Source organism: Neopsephotus bourkii, unplaced genomic scaffold (genome assembly GCF_033783945.1).
Source record: "Neopsephotus bourkii isolate Nb327-2 ecotype Australia unplaced genomic scaffold, CSIRO-AGI_Nbou_v1 NB_230, whole genome shotgun sequence".
NCBI classification, from domain to species: domain Eukaryota; kingdom Metazoa; phylum Chordata; class Aves; order Psittaciformes; family Psittacidae; genus Neopsephotus; species Neopsephotus bourkii.
The window spans coordinates 866,907-888,490 of NW_026900740.1; the positions used below are offsets into that span (position 1 = coordinate 866,907).

The 21,584-nt window shown below is 56.6% G+C and overlaps 1 protein-coding gene across 1 annotated transcript; it reads left to right on the plus strand.

Moving 5' to 3' along the window:
• Positions 1–931: 931 nt before the first annotated feature.
• On the plus strand, positions 932–19,825 carry HIP1R (huntingtin interacting protein 1 related). The gene is made up of 32 exons (XM_061344603.1): positions 932–1,146; positions 5,639–5,702; positions 6,100–6,242; positions 7,348–7,404; positions 7,634–7,714; positions 7,834–7,910; positions 8,341–8,402; positions 9,438–9,578; positions 10,506–10,563; positions 10,659–10,734; positions 10,927–11,064; positions 11,151–11,209; positions 11,283–11,355; positions 11,700–11,883; positions 11,958–12,046; positions 12,321–12,437; positions 12,848–12,949; positions 13,152–13,346; positions 13,568–13,715; positions 13,998–14,084; positions 14,454–14,561; positions 14,917–15,053; positions 15,662–15,772; positions 15,884–15,942; positions 16,246–16,276; positions 16,393–16,455; positions 16,796–16,896; positions 17,430–17,535; positions 18,249–18,372; positions 18,496–18,557; positions 18,718–18,906; positions 18,998–19,825. Exons 1-32 carry the CDS (start codon positions 1,054–1,056, stop codon positions 19,034–19,036), a joined length of 3,174 nt encoding a protein of 1,057 aa, XP_061200587.1. The 5' UTR covers positions 932–1,053; the 3' UTR covers positions 19,037–19,825.
• The last annotated feature ends 1,759 nt before the right edge of the window (positions 19,826–21,584 follow it).

Here is a 21,584-nt window from a genome sequence, read left to right on the forward strand (position 1 = left end):
TTCTAACGACCCAAATGCCAGGTAACGTGCTCATGGCCTCAAAATTGGTCAACTAATTCTGATCACAGCCGCATCCTCCCTGTCCCTCGCCACCCGCGGGCATTACCCACAAAGGGAGTCTCAGCTTTTCTTTGAGTTTCCACATGCATTTAAAGTGCATTTGATTCCTTTTCCTAAGAGAAGCTTTCCAGGTTCCATCCTCAAATCCTCTGCTGTGGGTATGACAAAAGTCCCCCTCAAAAAGCTGATGCTGGCAATGCTGTGATGCTGATCCCAAAGCTGCCCCACAGCTGTACCATATGCCAGCTCCTGGAGAAACTGCTGCAGCTTCCCAGCAGGAGCTGGTTTAAATGTGTCGAGCAGCAATGAGTGAATGCAGTGAACAACCTGTGCTTTTCAAATGGCAGTCATACAGAAAACCAAGCTGAAGTGATGCGACGAGGATCATTGGAGCCGCAGGGTTGTGCGTTGGGGCTGCCCTCGGTTTGTGCAGTGGGGAATATCGGGGGATAGTTGATTCAGGAACAAACCAATTGTGTTCGCTACGACTCAGGCGGCCTCAAACTCCGCTGCCGCGTTTCTGGCAGCCTTGCGGATCCTCCCGGCAGTGCCTTTGCTGTTGTGTTTTCATACGGAATTACTAAAGAAAGCAAAGCTGCCGCTGGGCTCCAGCCCTGCCGCAGGGTCGCTGCCCTCGCTGCTGCGTGGCTTTCCCAACGGGGCAGCGCTGACAGGCGGGTACCGCCGGGGCCCCGACCCTCCGGGACGTGTCTGGAGCGGGATGAGGGGGGCGCCCTCCGCGCTACGGCGGCGGCGCGGGAGGAGCCATCACCCTGCGGGCCCGTCCCCGGGGCTCCGGGTCCCGGCTCGGGGGTGCGGGCAGGGCTCCACCTGCCGCGGGTGGGTGGGGCCTGGCGCGGCCGCTAGGGGCGCCCTGGTGCTGGGGCGCGGCGCGGCGCAGTGCGCGGCCGGGAGGAGCCGGCGGGGCCGGGCGCTGCTTGCCCGGAGCGCGGTTCCCGGTACCCGGTACCCGGTGCCCGGAGCGCGGCCGCCATGAACAGCATCAAGAGCGTGCCGGCGAGGGTGCTGAGCCGCCGCGGCGGGCACAGCCTGGAGGCGGAGCGGGAGCAGTTCGACAAGAACCAGGCAAGGGCGGCGGAAGGGGGTGAGGGTGCCTCGGTACCGGCTCCGGTACCGGTCCCGACCTGGGGTGGGAGTGGTGGGGACCGGCCCCTCCGCGGGGCATCCCCTGAACGCGGGGCTTGGGGGGGAAGCTGGGTCCAGGGACCCCCCGGTGGGGCGGCGCGGTCGCTGTTTGTCCGCCCGTCCGCCCGTCCCTGCTACCGGTGCGGTGCACGCTCCCCTGCCCCCACCTGCCCCATCGCTTCCTCCCTCCGTGGCCCCGGCCCGGTCCCGCGTGGGTACCGGCCCGTCCCGCTGTCCCTGGGCCGGGCACTGGGGCCGGGTCCCGTCGCCCCGGCGGGCGGCAGAGCCCCGTGCGGGCGGTGTGTGTGTGTGTGTGTGTGCGTGTGTGTGTGTGTGTGTGTGTGTGTGTGTGTGTGCGTGCCCGCAGCCCCGCGGCCTTACCGGCAGGTAAACGCGGCCGTGAGCAAACACGGGAAGTTTCATGGCTCCGGCGGGAGCGCGGCTGAGCCCGGTGCCCGCCGCACCGGTAGCGGGCATCTCTGCATCCCCTCAGTGCCCCTCGGTCCCGGGCCGGGGCTGCCCAGCGGCACCGGGGGTTGTTTTATACCGGGTCTGGGCCACGCGTGGAGTGGCCCCTTGGGGACCGGGGTGTCCGGTCCCAGGGAGGGTGGCAGAGTCAAAACAAGGCCTGAAGTTGTTTGTGTCCCGCGGTGTCTGGCTTGGATAGGGGTGCCCATAGCCCTTCCCACAGCCCCCATGGGGTGGGTGATGCTCAGGGTACCAACACGGCTGTCATCCGGCTTGTGGGATGTTATTACCCCAACGGCATGGGCAGGGATGGACAGAGGGATGGGCTCAGCAGCTCCCCCGGCAAAAGCCATAGTGCCCTCCCCGCGCACGTCCCCAGGCCGCTCGTTTTGCAGGCTGTGATTGCACAGCAGGGATCTTCCCCCTTTGCCTTCCTGGTCCTTCCCTGGGCTGGTTTGTACCTGGAGAGCACCAGCGAAGGTGTCGCAGTCGCCAGGGTCACGGTGCTGCTCGGGCACGCAGGGTAGGAAACGAATCCTGTTGGGTTTGGGGAGCAGCACGAGGAAACCGGCAATTCCGGTTCCTTCTGGACACGTCTCCTGCAGCCGTCCCACCGGGCACCGCTGATAAAGAGCCGCGGTGGCAGCGCTGCCTCGGGTGCCGAAGGGCAGCCTGTGCCGGCGGGGCCGGAGCGTGTCCCTCCTCCCTCTGCCCTTCCGTGGTGTTCTGGGCTTGGTGGTGGGATCTGTGCCCTGTGCTGGAGCTCACGGTCACAGGGATACCATGGGCAGAGCCGTGTGCAGGGCGAGTCGGTGGTTGTTATCCATTGGATCTGAACCCCGGGCTTGCTGGCTGATGGTCACATTCACCACCCAAAACTGATCCATTGGGTCTAAACCCGGGGCTCGCTGACTGATGGTCACATTCACCACCCCTAAAACTGCTCAAAAACAGTCCTAAAGGAGCGTTATCCTAATGTTTCCTGTAGTAATGCTTCCTGTGAGAGCAAAACTTTTCCAATGTCAGTACGTGGGTATTGATTTGCCTTTTATGTCTAATTATAGCAGCTGTGGAGATGGCCGCTGGTCACCTTTGTATGATGGGGACACCAGTGCCGTGTCCCCTCCGTGTGCCTTCAGTGGAGCACGATGCTGCCAAAACCAGGAGCCCCATCTCCTTTCCCCAGCAAAGGCCAGGGTGATGCCCGCAGGTGCAGGCAGGGGTTGTGTGATCCCGGGTGCTGTGAAGGTCACTGGCTGCCCTTAAAACGCTTTTCGAGGTGGTGTGATGCTGCCATCCCCCTTGGAGCCGCTGCTGTGGGAGGTGGGAGGTGGGAGGCTGCTGTCCTGCAGCAGGAAGCAAGACTTGCCCCTTTCTGCAGCCAATTCCTGCTTTTCTTAAGCAAGGAGGTGAAAACTCCATCGAGCTCCAGGAATACCGCATGTGTGACTGCCCAGTGGTGTGGTTTGGGAAGGAGGAGCATTCGGAAGGGAGCTCCGGAGCTGCTGTTTGCAGTTCAGCTGATCCAGCAGCCCTCGCTGGGGAGGTTTCCAGCTCCATGTCCTGCTCCCAGAGCGCTGTGCCAGGACCCGGCGTTCCCCTCCCGGGATTGTGTTCCTGCGGGATGCCAGGGCCCTGGGGAGCTGTGGGTGGGGAGGATCCTGCTGTAATTAAAAGCAGCCTGGAAAGAAAGGGTGGATATAAACCCTGCTCCTTCATTTGGGCGCTTTGATCCCGGCTTTAGTCACCAGCTTGGTACGTGAGGGCTGTGAGTAAGGCGTTGGGGCTGCACCCGTGGGCACCGCGGCCCATGGATGGGCAGGTTTTGGGGTTGGACCCCCCCCATACCCCCATGAAAGTCCTGTCAGCGCTGATGGTGTGCCTGCAGTGGCAGCCAGGACCTGCCCACCTCCAGATGTGCTCCTGATGTGTGGGCCAGGGTCAATGTCCCTGTCTCAGAGCCAGCCACAGCCCAGCTTCACCAAGCAGCCGGCAGGGACATGCATGTCCCAGGCTGCAGCATCGCCCCGTGCCCATCCCTGGTCCCACCATTGCCTCTTCATGGACCTTCTGGCCACCCTGGGATTTGGGGTCAGCGGCCCCAAGGGATTGGTGTTGGTTTGGTGGCACCATGCTAAGTGTGGTGTCTCTGTCACGGCACTGCTGTGGGTGGGCTGGGGGCTGCTCCTGCTCTGTGCTGGATGTAAAATGGCCCTGTAAAAACCTCTGTGCTGAATCACCAAGGTGAAACCAGCCCCTGCAGCAGCTCCCGGGCTGGATTTTGGCTGGTAATGACATTATGGGCCATAAATGCCATAAAACCACCAGCACCAATGGGAATTACAGCCTGGTTTGGGGATAGGCCAGCTGGGTCCCAGCTGTAGTCCCATCCTACCATGCAGTACTGGGTGGCCGAGCTCCTGTCCTAGGGATGTTGGACAACATTCCCTTTCCTGGGGGTCTGGGAGCTGATGTGTTGGGATGAGCCCATCGTGCTGCCCCCGCGCAAGGCAGGCAGTGCAAACCCAGGTTTGGGATCTGAGCAGGATGCAATAACCCCTTTAGCAGCTCTTTGCCTCAGGGTGCGTCTCCAAGCCCTGCCTTGTGAAGCCATGGTCTTGTCACTGTCTGGTGCGTGATGAGCTTTGCCTTCAGTCAATAAAGCATCCCTTTGGCTGCACTGGGAGGTGCTGGCAGCCCTCAGGACCCCAGGAGCATCTCCTCTCTGTCCAAGGATCAAGGATGCAGCCTCTCCATCGGCTCCAGGCTTTCGGGTGGTTGCGCTGCAAGTGCCTGTTCCCGGGCACTCCAGGCTCATTAACCTTTGGGGATAAGAGGATTACAGCGAGTCACCGGCTTAACTCCGCTGCTGCTGTGCGGCCCCACATGGCAGGGTGACACCGGGGCTTCCCCGCTGCGGGAAAGGCAAATCCAGCCTCTTTTCCCGGGCTTATCGCTTTGGGACAGGCTCGCTTTTTGGGATTCATTCACTGTGGTTTTGTTGCTGTCACGGTCAGCTTGTAGGTGCCGCTCTTTCGGGGCTGATTTGGTGCATGGACACCTTTGGCATCGCCTCTTCAGCACAGCATCGGGTTCCTCCTGCATAAGTCAGGAGCACTCGATAGCTCGGCATCGGGTTCCTGTTCCCGCAGGAAGGTGCCTCAGCTCGGAGGCATCACGGCACAAGCAGGGTGTCAGGGCAGGTGCTTGCCTGGGTTTTATAGGGTTCTGTGGCTTGTGGGGCTGCAGGGAGGGACCGGGTTTCTCTTCCGGCGGAGCCGCTTCCTGCCTTTCCAGCTGGGACCTTTTCCCTCTGCCGGTGACGAAGGGCTTGTAGGCGCAGGCACAGCTCCAGCACTGGGGAGAGGGTGAAGCAGCTCAGTGCAGTCCGTAGGGACCCAGTGAGGAGGAGCCAGACCCTCATCAATCACAGCAGCTCGGTAAAACCGACCCCTGTCTGGGTCATCCTATGGAATAAACGTGTACCTTAAAGTGTGCTGTGATCAAACACGTTAAAGTATGGATGATCCTGTCCTGACACTCGCATTGCTCCTCGGTTTTGCTCTGTCTAAATGGGCTTTGTGGCTGCCAGCCCCTCCGTGCCTGGGGACTGCGTCTGGATGGAGGAAGGTCCTCCAAAGCCTTCCCTCCTCCCCAGTTCAAAGGCTCCTTGTGATCAAACAAACAACCCTGGAATGCGGCATCTCGCTGCTGTGCTTTGATGCTGCCGGGGACGGAGTCGAGTTCAGGCTGCAGAAATGCAGCGGTTTGTTTCCTGGGACAGGGTCAAGGAGGAGCATCAGCAGTGGGTCAGTAGTGACCCGGCTCTGGCTTTCAACGGGTTGTTTTGTGGGTAAAAAAAGCCTATTTTGGTGTGTCACAGACAGCTTTGAGGTGTTATAAAATGCAGGGTATTCCCCAAAAGCACCAGCTGCAGGGGTCACGCCGCTCTCTCCTCTTGCAGGCCATCAGCATCAGCAAAGCCATCAACACACAAGAAGCACCAGTGAAGGAGAAACATGCCCGACGTATCCTTTCCCCTTGGCTCACCTGGAGGGTGCAGAGGAGATGCTGTTTCACCCTGTGGGGCCGGAGCTATGGGAGGTTTGGGAGACAGGAGACCCACGCAGAGCTTGGTTGGGGGCTGGCATCTTGTAGGTGCATCCATCAGTGGAGATGCAAACAAGAGCAGTGCAGGAACGTTGCATCTCTTGGGCAGTAAAATGCAGAGGGCCCCGGTGTGCCCTGCAGGGGGGTAGGAAAAGAGATGGGGTTTTAACTGTGAGTGCAGCATCGTGTCAGTGATCCCTGTGCCTGCGGTGCACTGTGTGTGTCCCCTTTGTAACGAGCGTGAACAGGAACAGTCCCCAGCCCAGCCTGTTCCCTGCTCCCATGTGTGTCCCATTGGCCTTGACTGCAGGGAAGGGATCATCCTGGGGACTCACCACGAGAAGGGAGCGTTCACCTTCTGGTCCTACGCCATCGGGCTGCCCCTGCCCAGCAGCGCCATCCTCAGCTGGAAGTTCTGCCATGTCCTACATAAGGTGCTGCGTGACGGCCACCCCAATGTGAGTGTCCCCTCGGAGCATCCTTCCCGCTGCATTGGGGGGGTCCCTCCCTGCCCCTGCTGCTTTTCCCAGGCCATGGGGCTGTGAAGCACTCTGTTGCCTCCCATCTTTGAAACCAACCCGTGCAAAGCCCCAGCCTCTGGTTGCAATCAAAAGGCTTGAACTTCTCCTTCCAAGGCTGGAGCAGCAAAAGGGGCTGGACCCAACCTTCTCCCCAGCTTCAGGGCAGGCGGGTGGGCACTTGCCCAGCTCCATGCCAGCCCCCCCATGCCGCATCCCTCCTGGTTTTCATAGTCATAGAATCCTAGAATGGTTTGGGTTGGAAGGGACCTTAAAGCTCATCCAGTTCCAAGCCCTGTCCAACACTGCCAGGGATGGGGCAGCCACAGCTTCTCTGGGCACCCTGTGCCAGCGCCTCAGCACCCTCACAGGGAACAGCTTCTGCCTCACGTCTTCCTCACGGCCCAGAAAGCAACCGTATCCTGGGCTGCATCAAGAGGAGCGTGACCAGCAGGTCAAAGGAGGTGATCCTGCCCCTTTACTCTGCTCTTGTGAGACCTCACTTGGAGTACTGGGTGCAGTTCTGGTGTCCTCAACATAAAAAGGACATGGATCTGTTGGGACAAGTCCAGAGGAGGCCACAAGGATGATCAGGGACTGGAGCACCTCTCGTATAAAGACAGGCTGAGAAAGTTGGGGCTGTTCAGCCTGGAGAAGAGAAGGCTGCGTGGAGACCTCATAGCAGCCTTCCAGTACCTGAAGGGGGCTGCAAGGATGCTGGGGAGGGACTCTTCACTAGGGACTGTAGTGATAGGACAAGGGGCAATGGGTTCAAACTTAAACAGGGGAAGTTTAGATTGGATAGAAGGAGGAAATTCTTTCCTGTTAGGGTGGTGAGGCACTGGAATGGGTTGCCCAGGGAGGTTGTGAATGCTCCATCCCTGGCAGTGTTCAAGGCCAGGTTGGACAGAGCCTTGGGTGAGATGGTTTAGTGTGAGGTGTCCCTGCCCATGGCAGGGGGGTTGGAACTGGATGATCTTAGGGTCCTTTCCAACCCTAACCATTCTATGATTCTATTCTATGATTCTAATGCTTTTGCCCCCAGGTCCTCCAGGATTGCCAGCGGTACCGCAGCAACATCCGAGAGACAGGGGAGCTGTGGGTGAGTGGGGTGAAAGGAGATTTGTGCCTTCTGGGGAGTTTGGAGGTGGCGAAAACCACTGTGAGCACAGGGAGGGCAAAGCATCACCTGAACAACCCCTCCTCTGTGACCCTGCCGGTGGTGGTGAAGGGCATGGGTGAGAGCCGTAGGGCCGCCGGCACATGTGGGATGTGCTGGATCTGGTTGTATCGCTTCAGACCTGCTTCATTTCCCCTCGTGTCTCTGGCAGGGCCATTTACATGACAGGTATGGGCAGCTGGTGACCATCTACACACGGCTCCTGCTCGTCAAGATCTCCTTCCACATCAAGGTGAGACCCTCTGCTGCCTCCATGCCCTGTCCTGCTGGGGGACAGGGCTTCCCCGGGGGATGCTTCACCCCAGTGAAAGCATTCACAGCCATTGCTGTTTTCTCTCTCCTTTTACAAAGCATCCCGAGTTCCCCCCGGGCCTCGAGGTGCCGGATGAGGTGCTGGAGAAGACAGCAGGGACGGATGTGAACAACATGTGAGTGTCCTGCCGGGAACACAGCGCCCGGTGCGCGCTCACCAGCTCCGTGCTGGCTGCATCCTGCAACAGACCAGCTCCTGAGCAGGGCACCCACCGGTGGTTTATGGGCTGGTTGGATGGGGCCTCATTCCTCCTGCACCCGCAGAGCAGGGAGGAATGGAAATGCAGGGAGCAAACCTGCTCTGGGTGCCCCATCCCTGGCAGTGCTCAAGGCCAGGTTGGACACAGGGGCTTGGAGCAAGCTGCTCCAGTGGAAGGGGTCCCTGCCCATGGCAGGGGTTGGAGCTGGAGGAGCTTTAAGGTCCCTTCCAACCCAAATCCTTGTCATTCTGAGCCCTCACCCTCACAAGGACCTGCAGTGACAGTGAGCAGCTGGAGCAAGGATGTCTCTGCTGATGGGTGATGTGCTCTGGGGTCTCTTTGGTAGCTTCCAGCTGACGGTGGAGCTGTTTGACTACCTGGACTGGGAGCTGAAGCTGTCGGAGTCAGGTGAGGAGGCAGCAGGTCCCTCCCAGGGGCTCTTGAGCAATAGTTTCGCTCTTTGGTCACGAATGGAGCTCGGGAGCCTGAGGTCAGAGGCTCAGCTCCTCCCTCCTCCTGCGAGGAGGTCTCCGAGCTCCTTCCTCAGCTCTGTTCCCCTGTTGATTCCCTATAGAGGTGCTTGTAGGAAAACACTTGAGGAATGTGGTGGGTTTAGCCCACCTGAGCAGTGCAGAGCGTTGTTTTCAGAGCAGCGCTGCTCTGAAATGGGCTCTTCTTTGGTTTTGGTACAACCATGTGAATCACATGCATTACCCAAATCCTTGCTATCTCCCCGAAGCAGAGGATGAGGCTGTGCCTCTTTCTAAATACTCCTTTTCCCGTGCTGAAATTCCTTTGGGAATGTGTGATTCTCTTGGCTCCTTCTCCAGGAATTTTTAGATGGCTTAAAAACGGGGCAGTTTCTTCCTCTGCTGTGAGTCAGGAGCAGGGAGCTGCCCTGGAAAGCGGGGCACAGCGGGAGCCACGGTGCTCCCAGCTCCCCCCAGCTCCCGCGTCTCCTCCTGACCCAGTTGTGCAGAGAATTTATATTCATAAATACTTTAAAGCTGAGCAGGGCAGAAGCCAGAGGGGATCTGCTGGCTGGATTCCTGCCAAGGGAAGGGATCTGTTTCCGAGCCGGGGCATGCGAGGCTGCAGTGTCGGCAGGTCCATCCCCTGCCCTGGGATGCTCTCCCGGCTCCTTGCATGGTTAAATAGAGCAGAGCAAACCCCTTTGCCTTGCCCAGCCTTTACATTGTTTTGGGGTTAGATCCCTCCTTTTTGGGGTTGGGGTACCCAGGGCAGTGCTGAGCACCCCTTTCCTCTGCCACCACCACCATATCTTTGGGTGTTCTTGCCCGGAAGGGGGTTGTTCCCAGTGCAGCAGGGACAGGGCAGGCAGCAGCCCCGGTGTGTATCCCATATCCTGGCACAGCCACATCCCTTGTGGTTAATGATCAAGCAGAGATGCGGTGCCAGCACCTCACTGTGCTCCCCCTCCAGTTTTCAGGCAGCTCAACACGTCGATGGCCGTGTCGCAGATGTCAGCAGTGCAGTGCCGCCTGGCCCCCCTCATCCAGGTCATCCAGGACTGCAGCCACCTCTACCACTACGCCGTCAAGCTGATGTTCAAGCTGCACTCCTGTGAGTCACAGAATCACTGAATAGTCAGGGTTGGAAAGGACCTTAAGATCATCCAGTTCCAACCCCCCTGCCATGGGCAGGGACACCTCACACTAAACCATCTCACCCAAGGCTCTGTCCAACCTGGCTTTGAACACCACCAGGGATGGAGCATTCACAACCTCCCTGGGCAACCCATTCCAGTGCCTCACCACCCCAACAGGAAAGCATTTCCTCCTTATATCCAATCTAAACTTCCCCTGTTTCAGTTTTAACCCATTACCCCTTGTCCTGTCACTGCAGTCCCTAATGAAGAGTCCCTCCCCAGCATCCCTATAGGCCCCCTTCAGATACTGGAAGGCTGCTATGAGGTCTCTACGCAGCCTTCTCTTCTCCAGGCTGAACAGCCCCAACGTTCTCAGCCTGGCTCCATACAGGAGGTGCTCCAGTCCCTGATCATCCTCGTGGCCTCCTCTGGACTTGTTCCAACAGTTCCATGTCCTGGGGACATGCCCCATCCTGGTCTTTTCCCAGCTTGGGTTTCTGTGTGGATTTGGGGATTAGGATTGGGTGGATGGAGGCATCCATTGCCATGTCCCCATATCCCAGCCAGGCCCTGAGGCCCTGCTTCATCCCATATAGACATCCCAAATGAAGGAATTAGAAAGGCTTGTTCTTGATTAATACAAACTGATGAGCCTTGGCCTGCCAGCCATGGAATTGCTGGGCAGCCCGGTGCAAGGGGCCTCACAGGAGTATTTTGGGGTTTCCACAGCCATCTCCCTGGTCCCTATGCCAAGGATGGGGACACCCTACTCCATTCCTGATCCCTCACATCCCATTCCCACCTGGCATTAACCTGCTGGCTATGGCAGCCAGAGGGATCCAGCTGCATGTGAATGAATTGCAGCCCTGGATCAGCCATCTCTGTCCCCCCCATCCCTGCAGGTCTGCCGGCCGACACGCTGCAAGGCCACCGAGACCGCTTCCATGAGCAGTTTCGCAGGTAACCCATGGCTGGGTGCGACGCTGGGGTCCCCTCCTTGCTGCCATTCCCCCCACACCTCCTCTACAAACAGTTCTTCTTTCCCCCCTCCCCAGCCTCAAAAACTTCTTCAAGAAGGCATCGGACATGCTGTATTTCAAGCGGCTCATCCAGATCCCGCGGCTGCCAGAGGTACAGCGGGGTTTCCATGCGGTGCTTGCGTGTGATGCTTTGGAGAGCTTGTGGGATCAGGGTGTCCCCATGGATGGGTTCAGTGCCTGAGGACACAGCAACACAGGGATGGCTGCCTCCCTTCTCTTGCTACGCTGCTGCAGTGGTTCCCGAAACCCCAGGTGATGCCATCACAGCATCTCGTCCCCATAGAGCCCCCCGAACTTCCTGCGGGCGTCCGCGCTGGCCGAGCACGTGAAGCCTGTGGTTGTCATCCCTGAGGAAGCCCCCGAGGATGAGGAGCCGGAGAACCTCATTGAGATAAGCACAGCTTCCACCGTGGAGCCACAGGTGGGGACCCGGGGATGGGGACCCTGGGATGGGAGGATGCAGGCACCCGCAGCCCGGCTCAGCTCAGCACCCTCCGTCTTCTCCAGGTCACCTCAGATCTATTTGACCAAACCTTTGGGCCTCCCAATGGCATTCGGGATGACAGGTATGGGGGGTCCAGTGGTGATGCCGGTGGGGTGGCCACTGCCACATGAGACCAACCTGCCTTTTCCCTGCAGGGATGCACAGATCGAGAGCCTGAAGAAGGAGGTGGATGTGCTCCGTGCAGAGATGGAGAAGATTAAACTGGAGGTAAAGCCCTGTTAGGGAGCAGCCAGTGCGGGAGAGCGGGGTGCTTTTGGGTGCTGTAGTGTTGAAACCCCAATGGGATGCAGCAGGAGCAGCGTCCTCACACCCAGCGCTGTGTTTTAGGCCTCTCCCAGTGCCAGAACCGAGCTCCTGTTGGAATGGGATGGAGGCATGTGAGCCCTGTCCCGTGCTGTCTGTTAGCAGCGGGGTTGGAGCAGGAGGGCAGGGCTTTCCCATGCATCTCACAGCAGCTTTGCCCAAATCACAGCCAGGCACTGGGCTGGGGATGCTGGGGAGGGCTGGTTGTGGCTGCGGTGCCCAAGCCGAGCGCTGGGGGTGCCCTGCAGGCGCAGCGGTACATCACACAGCTCAAGGCACAGGTCAACAGCCTGGAGGGAGAAGTGGAGGAGCAGCGCAAGCAGAAGCAGAAGGCGCTGGTGGACAACGAGCAGCTGCGGGATGAGCTGGAGAGGCTGCAGAGGGTGAAGCAGGACAGCGACAGGTCCCAGCGGCTCTGCGCCGAGGCAGAAAGTAGGTGCCCTGCAGCACCCGTGGGCCGCGGGGTGTCCTCGGCACCGGCGCTGATGCTTTCTCGCCCTGTTCAGAGAAAGCCACCGCCACCGAGATCCGCTACACGAAGCTGAAGGAGAAGCACAGCGAGCTCATCAACACACACGCTGAGCTCCTCAGGAAGGTAACGCTGCTGCTGGTGCCTCGCAGGGACTGACTGCTGCCTTCACCCCTCCGCCCAGCCCTATCCCGTGTTGGTGCAATCATCCTGCATCCAGGGACCTCTGAGCACTGGGTGGGAGACACCCCTTGAATTCACGGTCACAAGCAGTCAGCATCTCGGGTGCCGTGAGAAAGGCATCTTGGAGGTGTCCCCTGAGCCAGAATTAGATGGGAGCGAGCGTGGCTGTGGTGGGATCCCCGCTCTGGTGCTCAGTAAGCCCCATGTCCCCATGCAGAATGCTGACACTGCCAAGCAGCTGACAGTCACGCAGCAGAGCCAGGAGGAGGTGGCACGTGTCAAGGAGCAGTTGGCCTTCCAGGTGGAGCAGGTCAAGCGAGAGGCAGAGATGAAGGTGAGCCAGCAGAGCCCTGCATCCTTCCCTGCCATGGGGCCCTTCCCAGCCTGGGAAACACAGTTTGGGTGCAAGGGGTAGAGGTGGTGGTTGGTGTTGGTCCCTGATCCCAGAAGGAGTTGCCCTGGCTCCTCGGGAAGGTGTTACTCAATGCATGCTGCACTCCCTCTTGCCCGAATCTGCCTTTTCTTCCCCCAAGAAAAAGCCACGATGCAAATTAATGGGTTTGGGTGCTTTCGTTCGCTGAGGGCTGCTCCCAAAATTCCTGCCCTGGGGAAAGGAGGAACCCCCCGAATACCCTGAAAACCCCTCCCACAAAACACACCCGGATTCCCCCCACGGTGCTGGCTGCGTGCCGGTGCCAAGCGGGGCTGGAGCGCGCCTGCAGCTCCATGGGTGTGCGGTTGCAGCTGGAGGACCAGAGCCTGCAGATGGAGCAGCTGCGGCAGGAGCTGGATGCCCGGCGGGAAGAGCTGGAGCAGGCGCAGCGCTCGCTCAGCCACGCCAAGCAGGTACGGGGCTGGGGTGCAGGATGTGCCCCGAAACCCATCACACAGCACCCAGCAGCTCAAGGCAGTGTCACTGGGGCTGAATGTGGGTCCGTCCCATCAGGGTCAGGAGCTGGGCATGTCCTCAGCTCTCCACCCTGTGTAGTTGTTGGGCTCACGCCATGGTGACAGGGGAGTGACGGGGGTCTCCTGGTCCCGCTGGCAGGCAGGCACAGAGCTCAGTGCTCAGGTGGAGGCCCTGCACGCCGAGAAAGAGGTGCTGAGGCGGTCGGTGAGTGAGAAGGAGCATGAGCTGCTCTCCACACGTGGCCTCATTGAGGAGAAGGAGCTGCAGCTGAGCCAGGAGGCGGACAAGACCTCAAGGGAGATACGAGAGCTGCAGGGCAGGCTCCTGGAGAAGGTATGGAGTGAGATGTCCTTGGGGGTGCTTTGAGCATCCCTTGAGCAATGGGATGAGCCATCGCTGGTGTAGCCAGTGGGATGTGACTTGCAGCAGCAATAATGGGATGCTCAGGTCTAATCCTGCGAAGATGCTCTCGAGGGATGTGATGGTGGTGAGGCGATGGTGATAGGGGTCCTGTGTCCCAGCTGTGCAACTTGCTTGTTCCTCACACCCCACAGAGCAACCAGGAGCAGAGCCTGCAGCAGAAGCTGCTGGACGAGCAGTTCATCATCCTGCAGCAGACGGTGCGGGAGGCAGAGGACATCCTCCGGGACGCTGTGGCCAAGCTGGATGATCCACTGCACATCCGCTGCACCAGCTCCCCAGGTACATCCCACTTGACCATGGGGCCTGCAACCCAGACAGCATTGCCTCAGCTTCCCCCAGGCCCTTTTTTCCCCTACCAAATACTACACCCAAGGAGACTGGGCTCAGATTTCCCAGGAATGAACTTTTAGCTCTAATCTCAGCGCTGTTTTGCTCAGATTTTAGCGCTGCTCCCAAGCCAGGGCCACAGGGACCTGAGCTGTCTTGGCTTCCACTCAATGGTGCCCCATGGAGTCAGCACTCGTGCTCATTCAGACACTAACGAAGCTAAACTCATTGCAGATTACCTGCTGAGCCGGGCGCAGGCAGCGCTGGAGTCCACGGATGCCCTGGAGAACGGGCACGCGCAGTACGTGGCCTCCATGGCAGGTACCTGGGGCTGGGGACCGGAGGCATCGCTTGCACCTTGCTTCTGTTATTATACATCCTGTGGTTATTATTATACATCCTTTGGTTATTATTATACATCCTTTGGTTATTATTATACATCCTGTGGTTATTATTATACATCCTTTGGGGCCATCGGCAAACGTGCAGTGCCCTGGTGATGGAGGGATGGAGCGGGTGGGTTTCTATGTGCTCGCTCAAGGAACAGCCTGCAAGCTGACGGGGTCAATACCAACCTCTCCAAGCTCTTGTATTGACCCTTGAGTGTGTTCAAGGGCAGGTTGAAGCCCCCAGGACACGGCAAGCAGTGCCCTGGGCTGGCAGCACCTGAGCACATCCTCTCACCATCAGATGCTGCGGGGCTGGTGGGGGCTCTGGCCCTCTTTGCACACTTGACGGCCGACACCATTGTGAATGGCAGTGCCACGTCCCATCTGGCTCCCACTGACCATGCTGACCGTGAGTGCTGTGCATGGATGCCTCATATTGGGGGTTCTTTCTGCTCGTGGAGTGTTTTGGGGGGCTGCCGTGCCAAAGCATCCTGTGGTAGGGGCTGGTTAAAGGGCAAGTCTTCCCTGAGGGCAGCATGGTCCTATCTCCCCAACATTCCCTGTGTTCTGGTGCCCCTTCCTGGGCCAGGGTTGTTACTTTGCTCATGGAAACGGATTTATCCTCTTCTGCAATAAACTGGATGCTGTGGATGCGTGGCACCATCTCCATAACTGAGGGGAGGAGGAAGATGAGGGTGGTGGGCATGGGATGGAGGGACCCGTTGTCCATTGAGGGACCTGTTACCAACCCATCCTCTCCGCAGGGCTGATGGAGACGTGCCGGGACTGTGGGCAGCAGAGCCTGGATTACCTGGGCAAGCTGAGGGACAAGCAGACCCTGGGATGTGCTGAGCTGGGAGACGTGCGGCGGGCGCTGCGAGGGGTCCTGCACCTGGCCCAGGTAGGAGATGGAGCCCATTGCACCCATCGGGGCTGGCAGGGTGGGATCTCTGGCATGGGTGTTTCCCAAAGGGAAGTCAAAGCAGGCAGTTAATGCAGAAGGATGGTGCCTCTGTTTGTCGAGGTGGGAGTTTGCTCAGGCTGCACCTTGATGGACAGCTTCTTTTTAAAGAAAGATGCCCAAACCCATGGCTTTTATGGCACTTCCCATAGTCCAGAGCTGAAATCTCTGAAGTAGTCCAGGGATGCTGGGTTGCAGTGAGCTCTTTGGCGTGGTTTGTGCCACATACCCACAGGTTATCCATCTGTCTTTTCCATTGAACCACTGTTAATTCAAAGGCTCGTAGCTCTCTGAAGCCCTCTGGAGCTCTGCCCTGTCAAAACTGCTCCTGTGGTTGAGTTTGGTCACCTTGATTTGGGGCATTTCTTACCCTGTGCCGTGTTTGCTGCACATGCACCTTCCCCCTTGTGATGTGCAGGATGCTGCTCCTGCACCTTTATTTATTTAAGGGGAAAAAAAGGAGTTGGGTGCCTTGCTTTGGTGTTATTCCTCACAAATATTTCCTTCTCTGCCTAAAACCTTTTGGTGACTTCTGCCTCCTTCGGCAGGAGCTGAGGCCCAAGAGCTTGGACATCAAGCAAGAAGAGCTGGGGGACATGGTTGAGAAGGAGATGGCCTCCACCTCCAAGGCGATTGAGGATGCTGTCAGGAGGATAGAGGTGAGACGGAGCTGCAGGGTGGACCGTTTTGGTGCCTTGGGGCAGCAAAGCTTCCATCTCTCCTCCACCCTGCAATGCAGCATCCAATGTCCCTCTTGTGTTTCCCACCAGGAGATGATGAGCCAGGCCAGAAACGAGAGCTCTGGTGTTAAGCTTGAAGTGAATGAGCGGTGAGTGTTGAGGGGTGGCACGTGGCAGCCATGGGAGGGTTCTGTCCATGCCCATACCCTCCTGGGTCGTGCTCTGCTCCAAAGCCCCATTTGCAACCCAGTCCTGCATCGTCCTGATGCTGGGCACAACATCCTCTTTAGAAGGGTGGACCTTGGTCTTGCATGTGTAAGCCCATTGTTCACCGCTGCTTTGGGGGCTGCTTGGAAGTAATCTGCAGGCTGGCTGGTCTCCAGAGTAGACCCGTTTTATAACTGGGACACAGCACTGGAGGATACTGAATGCTTCCTCTTGTTTCCCTACAGGATTCTGAACTCCTGCACGGACCTCATGAAGGTGAGTACTGCACAAACTGAGCTGGGGCATCAGAGCAGAACTGTAACTTGCCCCCACTGGCAGCAGCATCAATCCAATCCCTGTCAAACATCAGACCCTCTTTCTCTCCATTCCAGGCCATTAGACTGCTTGTAATGACATCTACGAACCTCCAGAAGGAGATAGTAGAAAGTGGCCGGGTGAGTCTCTCTGGAGATGGGCTGCTCAGCGCCGTGCTCTCTGCACACATCACTGTCACCTTTGCAAAGCCTTGTTTGTCTAAAGGCAATGACCTAAATCTGTGTGTTTTAAACCCAGGCTTGCAGCTCTAATACTTGTTTTATTGATACGTATTTAACCAGGCTGTCAAGTATCACCTGAAGGGCGCAGAAATGCTGCCAGTCCCTTGCTTTATGGCTTTATAGATGAATTTCTATATTGTCATGTATTATACGGATATTTTGTATGGATTTAATGATCTAGATGTTGTTGTGTGTAAGAACCAAGTTAATCCAGGCCATAATGTTCTCCTAACAACAGGGGGCAGCAACAACTCAGGAGTTCTATGCCAAGAACTCTCGCTGGACCGAAGGGCTGATCTCTGCCTCCAAGGCGGTGGGATGGGGAGCCACGCAGCTCGTGTAGGTACCCGGGGACCTCTCCTATGGCTGTGCCTGGGGCTGGCCCCTGCTTCTCCATCACCCAGTAACCCAAACTGTGCCATGCAGCTGAGTCTGCACAGAGTGTTACTGGTAATGCCTTACAGAGCATCCCGGGTCAGTGAAATAGGGGCCGCCAGTTCCTGCTTGCAAAGTTGCTTCAAATCAAATGCTCCATGTGCAAGCTCCTGCTCGGATGGTTGTGGATGGGGAGGTTGGGATTGGTGCAGGGTATCCCTGGGCCAGTGGGGCTGGTTTGGGATAAACCTTTAGAAACATCACCCACGTCATTATGGACACACGTTCCTGCCTCTGCTGGTGTTTTTTACCTATCCAAAGCATCTGCATTTGGGCTTTGAGTAACTGCTTTGTAAATGAGCTTTAAATAATTACAGGCAAAGCTGCTGGTTCGGGCTCTTGGTTTCTAAGGATAGAGCAGGAGCTAAATAATCTGCACCTGGTTTGTAGTGCATGGTGAGGATCTAACGCAATGTCCCTTCTGACCCATACCACAGGGAGTCAGCAGACAGAGTTGTCCTGCACATGGGCAAGTACGAAGAGCTCATCGTCTGCTCCCATGAAATCGCTGCCAGCACAGCCCAGCTCGTAGCTGCCTCCAAGGTGAGCATCCCAACAACGTCCCTGCATGCAGCTCCCCGAGCCTGAAGGCGTTTTGCTCCCACAGTGTTGTCCCATGGATGCTCTCAGGCAGTGGTTTGTTATCCATTGGTCCTGCAGCCTCCTTCCAGAGCAGGGAGGAAGGGAAGCTCTTCCTATTTCAAAGTCAGTCTGTGATTTTAATCCATGCTTTCATCTGCATTAATATTCCCACACCTTGCCTTGGAAATGGAGATGTGTAAAACCTCCTCTCAAGCTGCTTATGTAGAGAAGATGTTAATTATTAATGAGAAACCCCAACTAAGCACCTGCGGGAGCCAGCATTAACAATGATGGAGTTAGTTTGGTCACAGTATCACAGTATGTTAGAGATTGGAACCCACACCAACAGGAAAGGTGGTGATGGGTAGAGGTTTCCATGAGCAAACAGGGAGGCAGGTTGGGGGAGGAGGACCCACATGGGGTTTTACAGCAGATGGCTTTAAAATTAAGAGCATGGTTAAAAGAAGAATAGCTCTGCCTTCACTGATGCTGCTTATCCGTGTGCGCTCCCATGGGAGCAGAGCTGGTTGGTGCCCCAGGGCTCGCAGGGGTCATGTTGCTTGGCCATGATGGGATCAGCAAGGATAAGCAGGTGTCCATCTGTCTGTCCACCCGTTCCACCCCCAGGCTGTCACATCTGAGCTCCATCCTGACGTGGTCTCTGCTCTTTGCAGGTAAAAGCTGAGAAGAGCAGCAGGAACCTGGGCAAGCTGCAGGAGTGCTCACGCAACGTCAATGAGATGGCGGCCAATGTGGTGGCTTCCACCAAGTCAGGGCAAGAGCAGGTTGAGGAGAAAGGTGAGGGTTTTGCAAGGAAAGGGGAGAAACCCCCCCCAAATCCCTTTCTGGCTGTGTTCAGCCAGTGGTGCAGTGGGATATGAGGAGGGTGTGCTCAGTAAGGACCCTTGCTTCTCTCCACAGACACCATGGACTTCTCGGGCATGTCGCTCATCAAGCTGAAGAAGGAAGAGATGGAAACACAGGTACAGACGTGAAGGTGGATTTGGTGCTGCCAGCCTCAGGTCCTGATCTGGGCCTGCACACTGGGGGGGTCCCTTCCTTACCACCTTCATCATGGTCCTGCTGCTGGCGGGGATCACGCCTCTGGGATGCTCAGGACCCAGGGCTGCTCTTTGACTGCAGGTGAAGGTGCTGGAGCTGGAGAAGCGCCTGGAGGGCGAGCGGGTGCGCCTGGGCGAGCTGAGGAAGCAGCACTATGCCCTGGCCGGGACCTACAACACGGAAGAGGACGGGGAGGCAAAGCCAGCACCAGCCCCTAGGAGAGGCATCCTCAAGAAGCCCCCCTTGGCTCAGAAACCCGGACACGGGGAGGTAGGTCCTGGAGGGGGGTAAACACACACTGGGGAGGGTGTTCACAGCACCAGGGACTGGTATTTCCGTGTCTCCCCTCTTCTCATTTCAGCCCCAGCGAGACGCCGGCTCGTACCCACCTCACATCTAACAGGGGCTGGCTGGTACCCATCCACCAGCTCACGCTGCCTTCGCGCTCGTGTGCCTTCCTGCGCCGGGCCCTCCTCCCGCCCGCAAAACTGGAGTTTTCTAAGGAATTCTTTATTTTTATTTGTATTTTTCTTCACTTGATTTTTATCTACTGGGGGGGGGGAATGGGGGGCTCCCCCAGCCCTCTCCTCCTCCTCCAGGTTAATTTAATGTGGGGTTCGTTTGGGTTATATTCTTTTGTAAGGACTCTGTCAATCAGCACTAGAAGTACCTGTAGCTCTCTACTGTACTGCTCGGACCCTTTCCAAGAGCTGTTTTTAAAGTAGGAAACTTGGGCTTTTCCTTCAGCCGTTTTTTAATCCCCCTTTCCCAGCCTGAGGAATAACGGGGCTTCGTTTCGGCGTGGGATCGGCCCCTCCATGCCGAGGGAGGCGTTAGCCTGAACCGGCACACGGAGCAGGGCTTTTGTAAAGGGAAAAAGCAGCTCCCGGCACACACTGGCAATAAGGATGCAACCATTGTGTTGTCCTGTCCTATTTTTTAGCACCGCAGCACTGTCGGGATCAGTTGCGTTCTGTTTTATATGGAAGAGATGTAGCAGAATTAAATCCAGCCGTGGCCAATGGGAGCCAGGGGATGGATGGAGGAGTCTGCAGCAATAAGGAATTACTGATGGGGGGAGATGCTGGGGTTTTGGGGGGAGAGGGCAGAAGAAAAGGTCCTGTCAGCTCTATCTTCCCTTGGAGCTACTACCATGATAGAGATTATTAAAGAAGCAATATTTAAAGTAGATGCTGTGGTGCCTGGTCAGCTTGTTGGTGGGGAGGGGAGCGATGCCAGGGCTATGGCGTGGGGCTCTGCTGCTTGAAGCAAGCTGGCCCTGAACACTGGGGAGCAAAAGGCAATAGTGCCTTAAAGTAATTAGCTAAAGCACAGAGGTAGGTGCATCTGTGTGTGTGTGTGTATATATGGATGTATACATCTGCATAAATACATCTTTATATAGAGTCGTATTCTGTATGTGTGGCTTGTATGGCTCTGTGTGTGTCTATATATATTTATGTATGTTTGCATATTTATAGATGGATAGATACACACATGTATTTGAGCATATAGGTCTGAGCATATACACACGTATACAGCACATAGGTCTGTGTGCAGGTGTATCCATCCATACAGCCCAGAGTGAGCAGCTCCCCGGCTACAGCAGCAGCACCTTAATTCCATGGCTTTCATGTCAGCCTCACTGAAGGTAAGTCATTAAATAACTACGAAGCAGCTGCAGCAGCGTGGGTGCAGGATCAGCCCTTACCTGCAACCTCACTGCTGCGCATCGGGACCACGGGCACGCACCTGCAAGGACTGGGGATTGTGTTTGTTCTGGGAGGAACTGGGAGTGTTTGCAGGGCTGTGTCACTGCGCTGCTGGGTGCACCCATGAAAGGGTAGGTCTGGAGCAGCTGGAGCTCAGCAAGAAGGCCCATGACAGGGTGAATGCAGCGGCCTTATGTTTAAAAGGAGAGTTATAAGGGTCTAACATCGACATTTTCATCCTTGCGACCCCCCTATAACAATTACAATCAAATTGCATACAAGCCACAATAAAAAACCCCCATGATTTTTCATTGCTGTGATTAACAGCAGGCTGTAAAGCAGTTACCTGGAATTTTAATTGCTGTATCTCAAGACAACACATTTATAAGGCATTTGTTATTTATTTTAGTGACAAAGCAGTCTCATGCTACCTAAGCTTTACAGGATTACATGTCACAAGCCAGACCTTTACGGTTTTATGAGCAACAACTACAGGCAGCTTAGAAGTCTCCTTTCTCAACCAATCGTACGTATAAAGTGCATCCCACATGAAAAGGCTTTGGTGTTAATACTGCTCTTACTGGGTAAGGCGAACAGCTGATTGAGTGCTGCAGACTACATCGGCATCATCCCCAGCCTGAAGCTTTGCATCCTGATGTCTTTCCATGAAGCTACGGAGAGCTTCCTGCAGTACTAACAGAGAACTGGGAAAAGGGGTACCCAGCAGTGCTCTTCGGATGACTGCTGTCACATCGAGTGACGACGGCTCCCGAGATGCAGGTGGCCACAGTTGTGCTCCAGTTTGAGTTTCCTTTCATTCAGAAACCTTTTCTCTCTGTACAAAGCAGTGCTTCCCACAGTAGCTCGTCAGCTATTTCTAGACGGTGATGAAGACGTATTTGCTGGGAGACTGACGTCATTCTAACCCCTCTCATCACCACATTTCATAATGGAAAGATGATGAATCAAGAACGTGAACTTTCACAATCTCATTGCCCTCGGTCCAGCCACAGCTATAGTTAAAGAGCTCCAGTAAAACGTGGCCTTAAGAATGATGCTATGGGTAAATGTAACTTGTTTAACAAACAGCACTGCTCTTTCACTGCGATTTACCGAAATGGACACTTAACAGAGGCTGCAGGTAAAACAACCCAGGTCAGAAGGTACAGTCTCCAACAGTATCAGTAAGAAGCAGCTCCAAAGGCCACTTGAAGTGCTGAAGTAATTGTTATAGCA